This window comes from Myotis lucifugus, unplaced genomic scaffold (assembly GCF_000147115.1).
Source record: "Myotis lucifugus unplaced genomic scaffold, Myoluc2.0 scaffold_46, whole genome shotgun sequence".
In the NCBI taxonomy this organism is placed as follows: domain Eukaryota; kingdom Metazoa; phylum Chordata; class Mammalia; order Chiroptera; family Vespertilionidae; genus Myotis; species Myotis lucifugus.
Window position 1 is genome coordinate 7,432,737 of NW_005871094.1, and position 16,015 is coordinate 7,448,751.

Genomic DNA, 16,015 nt, shown 5'->3' on the forward strand with positions numbered 1-16,015 from the left:
TAAATTATTGATTTGATTCTCAGAATCCTCTACTATGCTGTTGAATCCCTATAAATTTTTCTTTATTTCAATTAGAGTGTGCTTAATTTCTTTAAAAAAATTTTTTTAATTGATTTCAGAGAGGAAGGGAAAGGGAGAGAGAGATTGAAACATCAATGATGAGAGAGAATCATTGATCGGCTGGATCAAGCCGGCAACCCGTGCATGTGCCCCTGACCAGAATCGAACCCGGGACCCTTCAGTCCACAGGTCGATGCTCTATCCACTGAGCCAAACCAGCTAGGGGGAGGGAATGTGCTTAATTTCTTATAGTCCTTTTTCATGTCTTTGATGTTCTTACTCAAGTTCTTGAAATTCTCACTAAGTCCCTTGAAGCTCTCATTAAGATCCATGAGCAACCTTATTACCATTGTTTTGAACTCTGTGTCTAGTATTTTGCTTGCTTCCATTTTATTTAGTTCTCTTCCTGGAGATTTCTTGTGTTCTTTCATTTGTGACATGCTTCTTTGTATCCTGTGTTTGTTTCTATGTATTAGGTAGAGCTGCTATGTCTCTTGGAATTGGTAGAATGGCCTGTGTAGTAGGTGTCCTGTAGGGTCCAATGGCTCAGGCTCCCAGTCATCCACGCTGGGCACTCTAGGTGCACCCCCGTGTGAGCTGTGTGCACAATCTTGTTGTAGTTGAGCCTTAATTGACGTTGGCATCACTGGGAAGAATTGACCTCTAGGCCAATTGGCTGTGAAGACCAGCTGTTACTACAGTGGAAGAGCTGTTGTGCAGAAGACACCTATGCAGCAGGACTTGCTTCAGTGGGGCTTTAGTGCTCACTGAGTCTGTCCCTTGAGTGTGTTGCTATGAATGTGTACAATTGTAATCTGGTATGGTCTGAAGCTGTCTACTGGGTGCACTGGCTCTGGGGCCTGCTGGGAGGTGCAAACTCAGCCACTGCCTGGGGCCAGCGGGCAGGAGCTACAGAGCGATCTGCAGATGACTGCTACTTGTGTTGGGCTTTGAAGTGCCCAGGTGAGACCAACCTGTGAAGCCAGGCAGGCTGATATTAGTGCCAGGTCTTGGGCTTCTTATTGATGGTTATGGGGCATGGTGATGCCAGCTGCTACTTTCCTAAGAGATTTTAGGAAAGTCTGAAGCCTGAGCCAGGATAGGCCATCCATATGAGAAAGCCATTGCAGAAAGCTTGGGTGGAGCTGCAAATTGGATGAGGTGGGGCCTCAGGAAATCACCAGAATGAAGCGAACTGTGTGGGCTAGACTGATGGAAACCCAGATATGGCTTCCAGTCAGCTCTGCAATGGGGGAGGTCTCAGCATAGGAACAATGACCCCTGTGAGTACCCCTATCTGGGAGAAAGCTGCTCCCAAGTTCTTGCTCCGATGTCAGGCAATCTAATTCCTCCCCATATGTCCCATGAACCTCCCCAAGCCGCTGCCCAAGGGCTGGAGTTCAGAGATAGTGAGTCCAAGTAAGTTCATGCGCAGACCCTTTAAGAGGAACTCTCTGGGTCTCCAGCAGCCTCTGTGTCACTCAGCCACAATCCCCACTGGTTTTTACAGCCCGAAATTATAAGGACTTCACTTTTCTAGGACTTCCATTGAGCCATATTTCAGTAGGTTCTGAATGATGGTTGTTCTGTATTTTAGTTGTAATTTTGATGTGGTTGTGGGAGGCCGCATCTTGGTTCACCTCCATGGCATCTACACTAATAAAAGACAAACATGCAAATGGACCGTACCTTCGCTACGCCTTAAGCCATGCCCACCAGCCAATCAGAGTGACTATATGCAAATCAACCCAACCAAGATGGCGGCCAGCAGCCACGGAGCTGGAGCAAGCAGGAGGCTTGGTTGCCCCAATGATGGAGGAAGCCAAGCTTCCTGCCTGCTGCGGCGGCTCTGAGCTTCACTCAAAGCAACAAAGTTTCAATTATAGAAGATAAATAAACCCCAGATACCTGCTTTCAGCCAGCCATGGCCACGGAGCTGGAGCAAGCAGGAGGCGTGGGTTGCCCCTGGCGATGGAGGAAGCCAAGCTTCCCTTCCGCCCACCCTGGCTGGCTCTGAGCTCCTCTCAAGGCTACAAAGTTTCAATTATAGAAGGTAAATAAATCCCAGAATAAAAATTAAAAAAAAGAGAAAAAAAGGAGAGGCTGGGAGCTTCCGTTGCCGGGGGTCTTGACCAACCTGAAAACAGCCCTCAGTCCCTCACCCAGACTGGCCAGGCACCCCAGTGGGGACCCCCACCCTGAAGGGGGTGTGACCAGCCTGCAAACAGCCACCAGCCCCTCACCCAGGCTGGCCAGGCACCCCAGTGGGGACCCCCACCCTGAAGGGGGTGTGACCAGCTGCAAACACCCATCAGCCCCTCACCCAGGCTGGCCAGGCACCCCAGTGGGGACCCTCACCCTGATCTGGGACACCCTTCAGGCAAACCAGCCGGCCCCCACCCGCGCACCAGGCCTCTATCCTATATAATAAAAGGGTAATATGCAAATTGACCCTAACAGCAGAATGACTGGGAATGACTGGTCACTATGACACATACTGACCACCACGGGGCAGATGCTCAATGCAGGAGCTGTCCCCTGGTGGTCAGTATGCTCCCACAGGGGGAGCTCTGCTCAGCCACAAGCCAGGCTGATGGCTGCCAGCACAGCGGTGGTCGCGGGATCCTCTCCCGCCTCCTCAGCAGCACTAAGGATGTCCGACTGCAGCTTAGGTCTGCTCCCTGCTGGTAAGTGGACATCCCCCAAGGCTGCCGGGCTGCCAGAAGGATGTCTGACTGCCAGCTTGGGCCCAATCCCCCAGGGAGCGGGCCTAAGCCAACAGGTGGACATCCTCCGATGGGTCCCAGACTGCAAGAGGGCATAGGCTGGGCTGAGGGACACCCCCCCCCCCCCCCAGTGCACAAATTTTTGTGCACCGGGCCTCTAGTCCTATCTAATAATAGACAAACAGAGTAATTGACCGTACCTTTCGCTACACTTCCCATTGGCTAATCAGCGAGATATGCAAATTAACCGCCAAGAAAGGTGGCGGTTAATTTGCATATGTAGGCGGGAAGTGGCAGAGCAAAGACTGAAGGCGGCTCCGGCGGGAGCAGGGAAGGCTTTGAAGGCGGCTCTAATCCTTTTTATTTTCTTAGAATTGGTAGTAATGTCCTCATTGTCATTTCATTTTTGTCTCTTTTAGTTAATTTACCTAAGGTTTGTCAATTTTGTTGGTTTTTTTAAGAATCAAATCTTGGATTTTGTATATCTGCTCTAATCTTTATTTCCTTCCTTTTGCTAGCTTTGGGTTTAGTGTATTCTTTTTCTAGATCTTTAAGGTATAAAGTTAGGCATTGGTTTGAGATGTGTTTTGTTTTTAACGTAAGAGTAAATAGCTATACATTTCCCTGTTAGAACTGTTTTTGCTGCATCTCATAAGTTTTGGTGTATTTTGTTTTCATTTTCATTTGTCTTAAGATTTTTTCAAATTTCTTTTTTAACCCCATGGTTGCTTTAAAATGTATTTAATTTTTACATATTTGTGAATTTTGCAGTTTTCCTTATTATTTTCATTGTGATTTGAAAAGATACTTTCTATGATTTCAATTCTTTTATATTTATTAGGACTTATATTGTGGCCTGTCATCTGGTCTGCCTTGGAGATGTTTCTGTTTTTTTTGAGGTGTAGTTCCTATTTTCTTCACTTGAGTCCCAACTGAAAGTCTGGAGTATTTACCAGGGCTCCTCTTCCTTGGTGTGCCCTAAATTTGTTTTCATCTCCCCAGTCTTATGAGACTGCCCAAGGCTCTTTAGCCTCTTGTCTTCCACTTTGAAATAGGCAAATGCTTTTTCCTATGAAAAAGTGGAGCTAAATATTGGGCTGAACTCTGTGCTTTTCTATTTCATCTCTGGAATTTGCAGCTTCATGTTCTAGCTGTCTTGATAGCTTTGATGTCCTCAAATAAGCTCTTTTTTATTCATCTTTTGTACTTGTTTTAGGATGGAAAATTGGTGTAATGCCATCCAGTATGTTATAACCAAAGTTGAAACACCTGATAAATGCTATGAGAATGATAGTGTCAGGTTGCTTAGGGAGCATATAGAGCAGGGGTCCTCAAACTTTTTAAACAGGGGGCCAGTTCACTGTCCCTCAGACCGTTGGAGGGCCGGACTATAGTTTAAAAAAAAAACTATGAACAAATTCCTATGCACACTGCACATATCTTATTTTGAAGTAAAAAAACAAAACGGGAACAAATACAATATTTGTATTTGCATGTGGCCCGCGGGCCGTAGTTTGAGGACCCCTGATATAGAGCATAAAACTAACTCCTATGTGTTACAAAGCTTCACTACACTTTCTATTCCCTGGCTGGGTACCTCAGTTGGTTAGAGTGTTGTCCAGATAAACAAAGTTGTTGGTTTGATCCCCTTTAAGGGCACATACAAGAATCAATCAATATTGCATAAATAAGTGGAACAACAAATCGATATTTCTCTCTCTCAAAATCAATTTTTAAAAAAGCTTCATTACACTTTCTAAAAAAAAGTGTAAATTAAATTTTTACAAAAAGGATCTTACAAATCTGTACCTGTATCTGTTTTTTCAATTGTATATTTGGAGATCTTTCCATATTAGGAATACAAATCCATCTTTATTTTTAAAGGCAATTCCAAAGGATATGTTAAAAAATATTCAGACATTAAAGGTGCTTGAAAAATAAATCTTTGCATCCCTACCCCCCAGAAGGAAATAGTATTTTTGTTTTGTTTTGACTTTTGGTTCTGTCCTTCATTTTTGAGACCTCTCCTTTTAAGGAGATAGAAATGTTTAGGTCAGAAATATATATAACCCAGCATGATCAGTTGGTATTTTTTGCTAGTTTCTGCCATTCAGATTAAAGCACAACATAGCGCTGCACAATCAATTAACTTTTTCACAGGGTCCTGATCTCTAGTGGGTTGAAAGGTTTCACTTGGGAGAAGACTTCAGACTAGTTCAGTTTAATAGGCAATATTATTTTTGTTTTGTCTATTCTGTTTTTAAACAGATATAGAAAAAAATGTATAACAATGAATTACTGTATACAGTGTTCATATAGACACTACCAAGTCAAGAAATAGAACTTCACTGGCCACTCTAGAAGTCTTCCTTGTGGCCTGTTTGAAATAACTGCTTCCTCTCCCTAAAAGTATCCACTGTCCTTTCATAGTAATCCCTTCTTTGTTTATCTTTATGGTTTTATCACCCAAGTGGATATTCTTCCACATTACTTTGATCCTTCTGTTTGTTTTTAAAATATCTTCTGAGTGTCTTTTAATCTATGGGTTCTTTCTCTGTGTGTGGATTATTTATCTGTTGAGGAATCTGGGTCATTTGACTTGCTGAGTTTCCCTATGGTCTAGATTTTGATGATTGCAGTATGATGCAATTCTACTCTCTTCTGTATTTCCTGCAAATTGCCAGCTGGATCCAAAGGCTTGATGAGACACAGAATGATTTGAAGTAATTGTCATTGGATCCTGTTTTTTCATCAGGATGCACATACTGATTGTCTGTTCTCATGATCTACTACTGTGAAACAAATTACCTCAAAACATAGTGACTTAAAACAAAAACAATTTCATTGTGTCTCATAACTTTGTAGGTCATGAATTCAAGCAGGGCTCCGTGGAAGATAATTCTGCTCCATGAGGCATCCATTTGGTGGATGGGCTGGTCTGGAGGTTCTGAGATGGCTTTATTTACATGCTTGACACTGGTAGGAATGGCTGGAAGGCTGGACTTAGCTGGGCTCCTCTTGCTTTCCATGACTTTCCAGAGACTTCCTGGTCTTGTACATTGTCTCTCCAGCAGAGTAGTCTGAGTTCTTACATGGTAAGTGTCAAAGAATTTGTGGACATAGCGTAAAACCACCACAGTAACAAATATTTTGGGGAGATACTTTGATATATCATGTTTCTCTTTAAAGTTTCACCCATTAATTTTATCATTTATACATGAATCTTGCCAGTAGCAGTTATTATCTGTAGTGTTTCTATTTTTCTCATTCCTTCTACATTCATTACCTAGCATAGGATATAAAGTGTCTTACAGCCTATAAATAATGCCTCAACAGTTACTCAGTTGTTATTCACACCTGTATGACTCAAGGATATTTGTTTTATTTTTTAGTTATAATCTAATACTATCATAATTAATTTTATTACCCCAGATTTTCTAACTGTGGCCATTGGAAGCTCTTTCAGGTTGACTGTTCTGTCCTTTGGACTTCAGGCTAATTTTAAAAATGTTTTTCTGGCCTACTTTTTTTGTAGGAATATTATTCTGTTCATTATTTTCTTCTCAACCACTTCTGTATATATGGCATTTGACTTCATTTGTTTATTTTTTTAAATATATTTTTATTGACTTTAGAGAGAGGAAGGGAGAGGGAGAGAGAGAATCATTGATTGGCTGCCCCCTGCATGCCCCCCACTGGGGATCGAGCCCACAACCTGAGCATGTGCTCTTACTGGGAATCACACTGTGACCTCCTGGTTCATGGGTTGATCCTCAACCACTGAGGCACACTGGCCGGGCCATTTGCTTATTTTTGTGTGAGATTAGTTTTTTTTGAACTTTTAGAAGGCATGGTTAAGGATAGTATTTTCAAATTTAAAGAGCTTCCTTTTCTGTTGTTTTCAGGTAGTATTTACAAACACGGTGGTTTATTTTTAAGATTTCCTAGCTTTGTTAACCTTCTCCTTTGTTCCCTTTGTCTCAATTGTACTTGTCCTGTATAATTTTGATTCTGTTCATACTACTTCTCAGTTTAGAGCCCTGTCCTAGCTCTTCAGTTTCAAGAGTTTATAGAGATTTCCATCTCTTTAGCCCTTACGTAGACCTCTTTCATTCACCTTTTCTATCCACCAAATCCTCTTCCATTTTCAAATATAGTCCTCAAGTTGGCTCCCTGTGCTTTCTAGTGAATACCTGTTGGCTCTTTTGTTGTTCATCTGCTCTTAGATCCATTTGCTACCTGTTGTTTCCTTCTACTTCTGCTTCTACTGAAGCTGAAACTCTACAAGTCTTATTGATGTCACTGGTTTGTCCCCAACCACTTAAAATTTGGGGTTCTTGGAGATAACTAGGTAACACCTAGTTTTGTTATAAATGTCCACAGTTCTTTAGTTTTACTGCATAAATACTCTGTTTTTATGAGGGCATTTATGGAGATTTCAAGGCTTCATATAATCTTTTTTTTTTAAAGTGTCATTTTGAGCAAAATATATTTTAATGGCATATTAAGTAGCAGATGTAGTTGAGTTACTGGTTGGATAATGAATCACTAAAAATTATGTGGCTGGGAGATTTTTTGCAACATGCTGGGGTACAACTTCCAAAAAAAAGTAAAATAATATGATCTAGAAAGAAGTTGATGTTTCATGCTTATATTCCACCAACTTACTGATTTAAAGTGAAGTTTTATTTCAATAAACCTGTGGTGAATTTCAGGGTCTCTATTTTTAGTTTACTTTGGAAACTTTTATAGGCATTTATTCTACCTTTTTCTCCCTTGACTTCCTGTTTATCTTTGGAAAGATCTTGAAGAATAGCTATGGCCCAGCCAGTGTGGCACAGTGGTTGAGCGTCAACCCATGAACCAGGAGGTCACAATTTGAATCCCGGTCAGGGCACATGCCAGGGTTTCTGTCTCGATCCCCAGTAGGGGGCATGCAGGAGATGGCTGATCAATGATTCTCTCTCATCATTGATGTTTCTCTCTCTCTCTCCCTTCCTCTCTGAAATAATAATTTAAAAAATCACTATATATTAGTTGTGAAGTGCTCTATCTTCATAAAAAATTGACTAGGTAAATCTGTGTGATTTCTCTTCACATTAACTCTATTTCCGAATTAAGACTGAAAATTTTTTTCAGTCCATCATTGCCAGTCCATTTTAGCCTTTTCCCATGAAGAGGAAGTTTGGTGTAGAATTGCTTTAGATGGTCAGTTGTTAATTAGTTGCCTATTGTGTGCTGCTCGATTTTATTCTCAAAAGTTATCTTTCAAAATAGGAATCCATTTTATAACTATGACTAGCTGTTAGGGACCAAATTCTATGCTTTTGTTCTCTTTATTATTTCTATACAAACACTTATTTTCTCCTTTGAAAATGATTTTAATAGCATGAATAGTACTTTGCCAAATATATAAAAATAATTTAATTATGTGAGATATTGACTTGGGATGAGAGTTTTTCTGAGGTTTTAAGTGGAAAAAAGAAGAAACAGCCAAGCTATACATTAGGGTTGGAAAGTTATGCAGTGACATTTTAGCTTTAGTAGAAACTTTTGGGACATTTTTCTTCATAATCTCCTCCCTACACAATTAATGATTCTAACAGCAGGTTTAGATTTTTTGATTCAGTTGATAACTCTTATGCTTTCCTAGAATTAGTCAGAAGAGTTTAGGTCATATTTTTGTTTAATAGAGCCTATAAATTTTAAGTATTGGCTGATTAGTGGATAATTTAGTTTGTCAGATTTTTCTTTCATTATACTTTGGTATATAGGTTGTTAATATTAAATTCATTTAGAAAAGCAGTCCTTAAGACATTTTGTTTGATCTCCTTTCAGGTTCATGCATGGGAGATTTCAGACCAGTTGCTACAGATTCGACAGGATGTAGAATCATGCTATTTTGCTGCACAGACCATGAAAATGAAGATTCAGACCTCATTTTACGAGCTCCCCACAGACTCTCATGCCTCTTTACGGGACTCACTGCTAACCCATATCCAGAACTTGAAAGACTTGTCACCTGTCATTGTAACACAGGTAAAGCCTATGCTTCTCATTAGGGAAATTTGTTAAGAAGACCATTTGGATATCAAATTAATTTTTATTAACATTGCCAGACCATGTGAAGTAATGTTAACAACTTTATTATACAATAATTGCTATATTCTTATAAGTGGATAGAAAGTGAAAATTTAAATATTTTGTATTAATCTTAGAGTTCATTTTAAACTAGCAAATACTGGGACTGGGGGAGTTGAGTATAGGTTTCATAGACAGCCACATGTGCCCCCCTCCACCCCTTCTTAAAATTGCAGATGATGAAAATACTGTGCTATTCTGGGCCAGCGGTCTATGTAGTTGCCTTTAAAAAAATCTTTTCTGGACTGATTGGCTAATAAAAGTGTCATGAATGAAATGGTGAAGTAGAGCATTTGGCCTTTCCCCCTTAGACAGGGAAATAACTTTAGGAAGGAAAACTGAAGCTTCAGTGAATACATACATATGTGTTCTCTGCCTGGCATAGAAGTGCCCTTGAAGAGGAAGGAGGCTTTTGCATGAGTCTTGAAGATGGGAAATGGCAATTCATTACTTGAGGAGTGAGTCAATGGGCTGACTTTGTCAGTAGCTTTGGCTTTTTGACAAAGTAAAATTTCTCTGTCCATGAAGTTCTATGGTATTGCCAAATAAAAGTAAGTATTGTTATATCCTGAGGAAAATCTATTATCTGTTCTTTCTTCTTCTTCTTCTTTTTTTTTTTTTTTCATTTTTAAAGTTTACCTTTAAATCCCAGTAATTTGTAGCTAACCTGGGAGAGTGTGTATGATATAGATAGTTGTGGGTGTCATTCTTATTGTTTGGAAGAAATTTTGTTTCTTGTCAATTAATACTGATGGTAACCCTATTTCTGTTCATCTGTTCTATTCATTTATTTAATTTCTCTTCTTATTCAGCTGGCTTTAGCAATAGCAGACCTTGCCCTACAGATGCCTTCATGGAAGGGGTGTGTACAAACATTGGTGGAAAAGTAAGTAACTTGTATTGACTGTATGCTAGCATTTGGGATTACTATTAACCTACACAGAGAAATTTGTTAGCAATAGCTAGACATTTGCACTATTTCCCCAAACTCTTAACATAGAATTATTTATTATTAACCGTTGTTAGGTTAAAAGAAAATCATTTAAAATTTAAATGCTATAAAAACATGTCATGTGGAACATAAAAGACCCTCATAATTTACATGCACACACATCACTTGAATTAACTGCAGCAAAGTCTTTTTATTGCCTCATGGATCACTCTCATTGATAAGCCAGCAATTCTATAAAAGTATTTTAGGATGTTTAAGATGATAATAAATTGAAAATTGTAAATTGTTGTGAGTATACGTTCTTACTAATTGGGGTGTGTTTCATGTCTATCACAGGGACAACATTATTTTTAGATACATGGAGCCTGCTACTTTGAATAAAGCATTTCCTCATGGTCTTGGCAAGATAATCTTGATATTTGTTTGCATTTTGGCATTTGGTCAGGAAATTATTTTTGAACTTAGTGAATGTCCTTTTTACCTCCAAGCATAGTGTGTCATTAAAGACTTTATATGGATAGTTTATTTTATTTCAAAGTAAAAAGCAAACACCTTTTTTCTCCTTATTCCTATATTTCATATTAATGATTGACTATATAGCCCTCTAGATTTTCCTTTAAGCATTTTATAATAAATAATACACATATTATATTATACATATGCATATATATGTATTTGTTCACTCATGTAATATGTTTCATATACTTTTATCACTTATATCTTTGGATATCTTTTCCTGTTATAACATAGATAGGTATCTCATAATGGCTATGTATGTTCTATTGTATAACTTGGAACTTTCTTTATCTTGTTTAATTATGAGGGACCTTTATGTTTTCCCAATGTTTTTACTGTTATAAAGAAGTACTGCAGGGCACATCTTTGTATGTACCTATGAGATTTTTCTGAGAAATATATCTGGAAGTGAAATTGTTGGGTCAAAGATTATGCAAGTTGAAATTTTGGTTTTCAGATACCCTTCAAAAGTTGTTGTCATAGGTTATTCTGATGGTTCTTGTTACCTTATGTGATTGTGTTCTTTCTGACTCTAAGTATCTTATGTCTCTCCTTTCTTTTCTAGATATAGCAATGATGTGACTTCTCTGCCTTTTCTGCTGGAGATCCTTACAGTGTTACCTGAAGAAGTACATAGTCGTTCCTTACGAATTGGAGCTAACCGACGCACAGAAATAATAGAAGATTTGGCCTTCTACTCTAGTACAGTGGTATCTCTATTGGTGAGTAGGTTTGAAATAAGAAGTTGCTGTGTAGGAGCAAAAAGCCATGGTAGTTATTTTGTTCTTCAGTTTCATTATAGTAAAACCTTGATATAAAAGACTAATTTGGGCAAGGGGGTGTCCGTCTATCCTCCATTAAAGCTGAAAGTCCATTATATAATAAAGTAGGCTGCATATGTTAAAAAATTGATTTTTAGAGAGAGTTGAAGAGAGAGGGAAAGAGAAATATGTGAGAGAAACACATTGATTGGTTGCCTCCTGCACACGCCCTGACCAAGGCCTGGGCCGGGAGGAGCCTGCAACCATGGTACATGCCCTTGACTGGAATCAAACCAGGGGCCCTTTGGCGACATTCTATGCACTGAGCAGAGCCAAACTGGCTAGGGCTATTATGATTCTTTTTAAAAATATATTTTTTTTATTGATTTCAGAGAAAAAGAGAGATAGAAACATCAATTATGAGACAGAATCATTGACTGGCTGCCTCCTGCAGTGGGGGTCAAGCCTGCAACATGGGCATGTGCCCTGACCGGGAATTGAAGCATGACCTCCTGGTTCATGGGTGGACACTCAACCATTGAGCCACAATGGCCAGGTGGTTATTATGATTCTTAATCATAGTCTCTCTTCCTCTTTTTCAAAATGACACTGATTTGTTGAAGAGATTGGACCAGTTGTTTTATAAAATACCTTACCTTCTGAATTTTCTGATTGTTTTGTCTTTGTTTCATTTAGTTTGTTTTTCTGTCCTCTGTAAGTCATCTATTTGGAAGTTATATCCAAAGCCAGACTTACTTCATAGGGATTCCTCAAGAGAATTAAGCCTTAATGATATTAATGCATCCATTGTATGTAATGAATTATTTCCAATGCATTAATAATAGTACCAGCTATTATATACCATCCTTGGGATAATTGAGGAAATAGTTACTAAAAATCATTTTCTGCAGGACTTAATTCTTTCCCAGAACCCCGGTTGAGAAAGACGAAAGGCTTGATGGTTAATTTAAAGGTTAAATATTTTTGGCTAGAATACATCACAGCTACTTCATGTACATCTTATCAGAATATAAATACTTTTTGGTTGGCCTTTCATTTCTGATGCTAGCATTGACTGGATTAAGATGATGACAGTCTGATTTCTCTGTTATAAACTTTGTCTTCCCCTTGTAATATAATGCAATTTGTTTGATGGTAGTTTATCATTTTACAAGTGTCTATTCCATGTCAACTTTTTGCCTAATGTTTTAAACTCTAGTTTATAATTGTTGCCACTTTAATTGTGGCTTGCCAAATAGTATTTTATTAATTGTATTAGAGACCTGTTGCACGAAAAGATTTGTGCAATAGGCCTTCCCTTCCCCTGGCTGCCGGCACCGGTTTTCCTCCGGCACCTGGGACCCAGGCCTTCGCTCCGGCCGGAGCCGCCTTCAGTCTTCGCTCTGCAGCTTCGGGCTGCCATCTTTGTTGGCGGTTAATTTGCATATCTCGCTGATTAGCCCATGGAAGGCGTAGCGAAGGTACAGTCAATTACCATGTTTGTCTATTATTAGATAGGATAATTAATTCTACTACATATTAGTTGGCAATCTCCTGAGTTTCTATTAGAAAGTCAAGATGTCTTAATTCTTTTTTAATTTCTTGTTTTTAAAATAAGGATTTGTTTTAAAGCTGCCTCAAATGTTACTGTTTTATTTTTTCTGGCTATCTTTTTATGGACTATTATGGACTCATGGATTTTCATTGATTCAGGGTTTCCACTAAAATCATTCTTTTGATGCTTAAAATGTCATAACTTTGGCTACCTGAGCACCTTTTTGCTTCCTAATATAAAAAGATGGACAGCCCTAGCCGGTTTGCCTCAGTGGATAGAGTGTCGGTCTGCGGGCCAAAGGGTCCTTTGTTCGATTCTGGTCAAGGGCATGTATCTGGTTGGGGCTTGTGCAGGAAGCAACCAATCCATGTGTTTCTCTCACATCGATATTTCTCTCTGTCTTTCCCTCTCTCTTCCACTCTCTCTAAAATCAATGGAAAAATATCATTGGGTGAGAATTTAAAAAAAAGATGAACATATTTATCTTGTTACCTCCTTGTGCCAGTTCTAGAATTGTTGGTTTCTTTTAGTATCAGCCCCAGTCCAATCAGGAGAAAGAAACTACATAGTGATAGGTGAGAATTCCCCCCCCCCTTGGGAAAAAAATGTAATATTTTATTATTAAACAACTCAGGCAAAAGTCTAGATTTTCTATAAGTGCAGAAAAAATATGGAATGCTTCACGAATTTGCGTGTCATCCTTGCGCAGGGGCCATGCTAATCTTCTCTGTATTGTTCCAATTATAGTATATGCGCTGCCGAAGCAAGCACTAGGTGAGAATATTTAATGTAAAGAATGATTCTTTCTAACAGGAGGTTACAGTAATGAGGGATTGTCTAGTAAGAAGTAAGGGGAGTTCTAAAAAACATAAACAGTTACAATAAAACAAATAAAGGGGGGGAAACTTACAAGGAGTGATCATTAACCCCAAGACTGAGATATGGGATAGAGTTTCTAAGAAAGGAAGAGTTCATCCCCCTTTCAAGGCTGAGATCCAGACCCTGTTGGAGAGGGCATAGCCATGGTAGAGAAGTCATTGTGCTGTATGCTGCCAAAAATCTGTCCTCTTGAACTTGCTGGAGATCTGCTTTCCAAGAAGCCCAAAAAAGTTGTCCAGGGAAGGTGTCTCACCAGAGACACTCTGCCACAAAATCAGCTGGGTGTGGGAATACCGGGTGAAGCTGCTGGCACCGTGCACTGCAGACACGGGAAAATGAGTGCACTGAATCTAGTGCTAGATAAGTTGTGTTGCAGGTCCTTGAATAATGTTGTTTTGTTCAACGTCATTTTACTATAAAATTGTTGAGGTGCCTTAGGAACTTAACTTTTGTTTATATCAATTAGCCAATGGTAAATTGTTGGTTTTTTTTTGTCATACATTGTTCCACTGTAGTTACAAGAACCCATCAACAACATTCACTGAGGCCGAAACCGGTTTGGCTCAGTGGATAGAGCGTCGGCCTGCGGACCGAAAGGTCTCAGGTTCGATTCCGGTCAAGGGCATGTACCTGGGTTGCGGGCACATCCCCAGTGGGAGATGTGCAGGAGACAGCTGGTCGATGTTTCTCTCTCATCGATGTTTCTAACTCTCTATCTCTCTCCCTTCCTCTCTGTAAAAAATCAATAAAATATATTTAAAAAAAACAAAAACAAAAAAAAACACAACGTTCACTGAGGACTTTTCTTAGGAGCCTAAAGCACTTTGCTATAAAACCATTGGGAGGGTGGGGGTGGGAGAAATAAGGAAACTTCTGGCCAGTGCACTGCAAGAGCCAGGCACCAGAGTAGCTAGGAGCCTGGGACAGGAGGAGCTGCACATTCTGCAGAAGTCTACCAAGTAATCATACCAGAAACTAGGAAGCTGAACCCCTTTCCTGTTGCAGTTTCTCTCCAGTGTCCTAACAAAAAGTTACTGCTAGCTAGCACAGGAAAAGAAATATTGAAAGGGCCCAGATCCATTTGTACAAAGTAGTCTAAAAGGGTGAATTTGGTGCTGAGTAGCACTAAATCTATAACCAGCATCTGTCTTCTCATTTGACTAATTCATCTTCCATATGCATTCATCTACATACATTTAAATTCCTATACAATGGTATAACAAGCAAATAGAAAATATGCAATCTTGCTATAGTCCTCATTTATATATTGGTCACAAGGCTGTAATTAATATGTATGGCTTTCTTATTTTACAGCTAATTTTATCTCATCCATGCCGCTATAGACTGGATATTTGTGTGTACTACCCCCCCACCCCACCCCCAAAATTCATATATTGAAAACCAATCCCAACTGTGATGGTATTTGGATGTGAGGCCTTTGGGAGGTGATTAGGTCATGAGGGCAAAGCCCTCATGAATGGGATTAGAGACCCCAGAAAGCTCACTTCCTCCTTATGCCTTATGAAGACACACCAAACAGACAATCTTATATAATAAAAGCCTAATATGCAAATCGACCAAATAGTGGAACAACCGGTGGAACAACACGCACTGACCACCAGGGGGCAGACCGCTCAGCCAGAAGCCAGGCTCACAGCTAGCAAAAGCTTCTCCCGCCTCTCCTGCCTCTCCTCCGTGGCAGCACTAAGGACCCCTCGGGGGATGTCCACCTGCCGGCTTAGGGGAGCGAGAGGGTGCTGGCCAGGCCGAGGCCCCCCTCCTCGGCACGAATGTTGTGCACTAGGCCTCTAGTTGTTTATAAACCAGGAAGCAGGTCCTCACCAGACAACAGATCTGAATCTTTATCTTGAAATTTCCAGTCTCTAGATCTGTGAGAAATAAATTTCTGTTGTTTATAAGCCACCCATTCTTTGGTATTCTGTTATAGCAGCCTGAATGAACTAAAGACACCAACCCAGCTAGTTGCGTTTCTTTACTCTGTGAAGTGACTCAAACCTTCATTCTCAAAGAGTGAGCTCTCAATCATCCTGCCTTTTCTTGGCGGTTGCACCTGTAGTTTTCCATTAACATTTACTTTTGAGTGTGAAAGTACTAAGAGAGTTCCTAGAGAATCCTCTGGGTTCCAGATGGAGAACTCCATGGTTCCATTGTATAGAAGGAACCCAATTATTCCTTGTTAACACATTGCGGACCAGTAGTTTTATTGCTAGCTTTACCCAGTGGTCAGATAAGTTTCTATTGAACAAGTACAAAAAACATTTTACATAAATGTTAAAGGCACGTTTTAAAATTAAATACCCAGCCCTGGCCGGTTTGGCTCGGTGGATGGAGCGTCGGCCTGCGGACTCAAGGGTCCCAGGTTCGATTCCGGTCTGGGGCATGTGCCTTGGTTGTGGGCACATCC

The 16,015-nt window shown here is 39.9% G+C and overlaps 1 protein-coding gene and 1 non-coding gene across 2 annotated transcripts in view; one reads left to right on the top strand and one right to left on the bottom strand.

The window, feature by feature from the left end:
- The window catches only part of TNPO3 (transportin 3), a 99,757-nt gene that overhangs the window by 26,415 nt on the left and 57,327 nt on the right, over positions 1-16,015 (top strand). Inside the window, exons 2-4 of the mRNA XM_023753546.1 lie at positions 8,625-8,825; positions 9,740-9,813; positions 10,961-11,117. Of these exons, the coding sequence (XP_023609314.1) occupies positions 8,625-8,825; positions 9,740-9,813; positions 10,961-11,117 (432 nt within the window). The remainder of the gene's footprint in view (positions 1-8,624; positions 8,826-9,739; positions 9,814-10,960; positions 11,118-16,015) is intronic.
- LOC111825923 lies at positions 13,376-13,482 on the bottom strand. Its single transcript, XR_002829154.1, has one exon. It is a non-coding gene; the product is annotated as a U6 spliceosomal RNA (small nuclear RNA).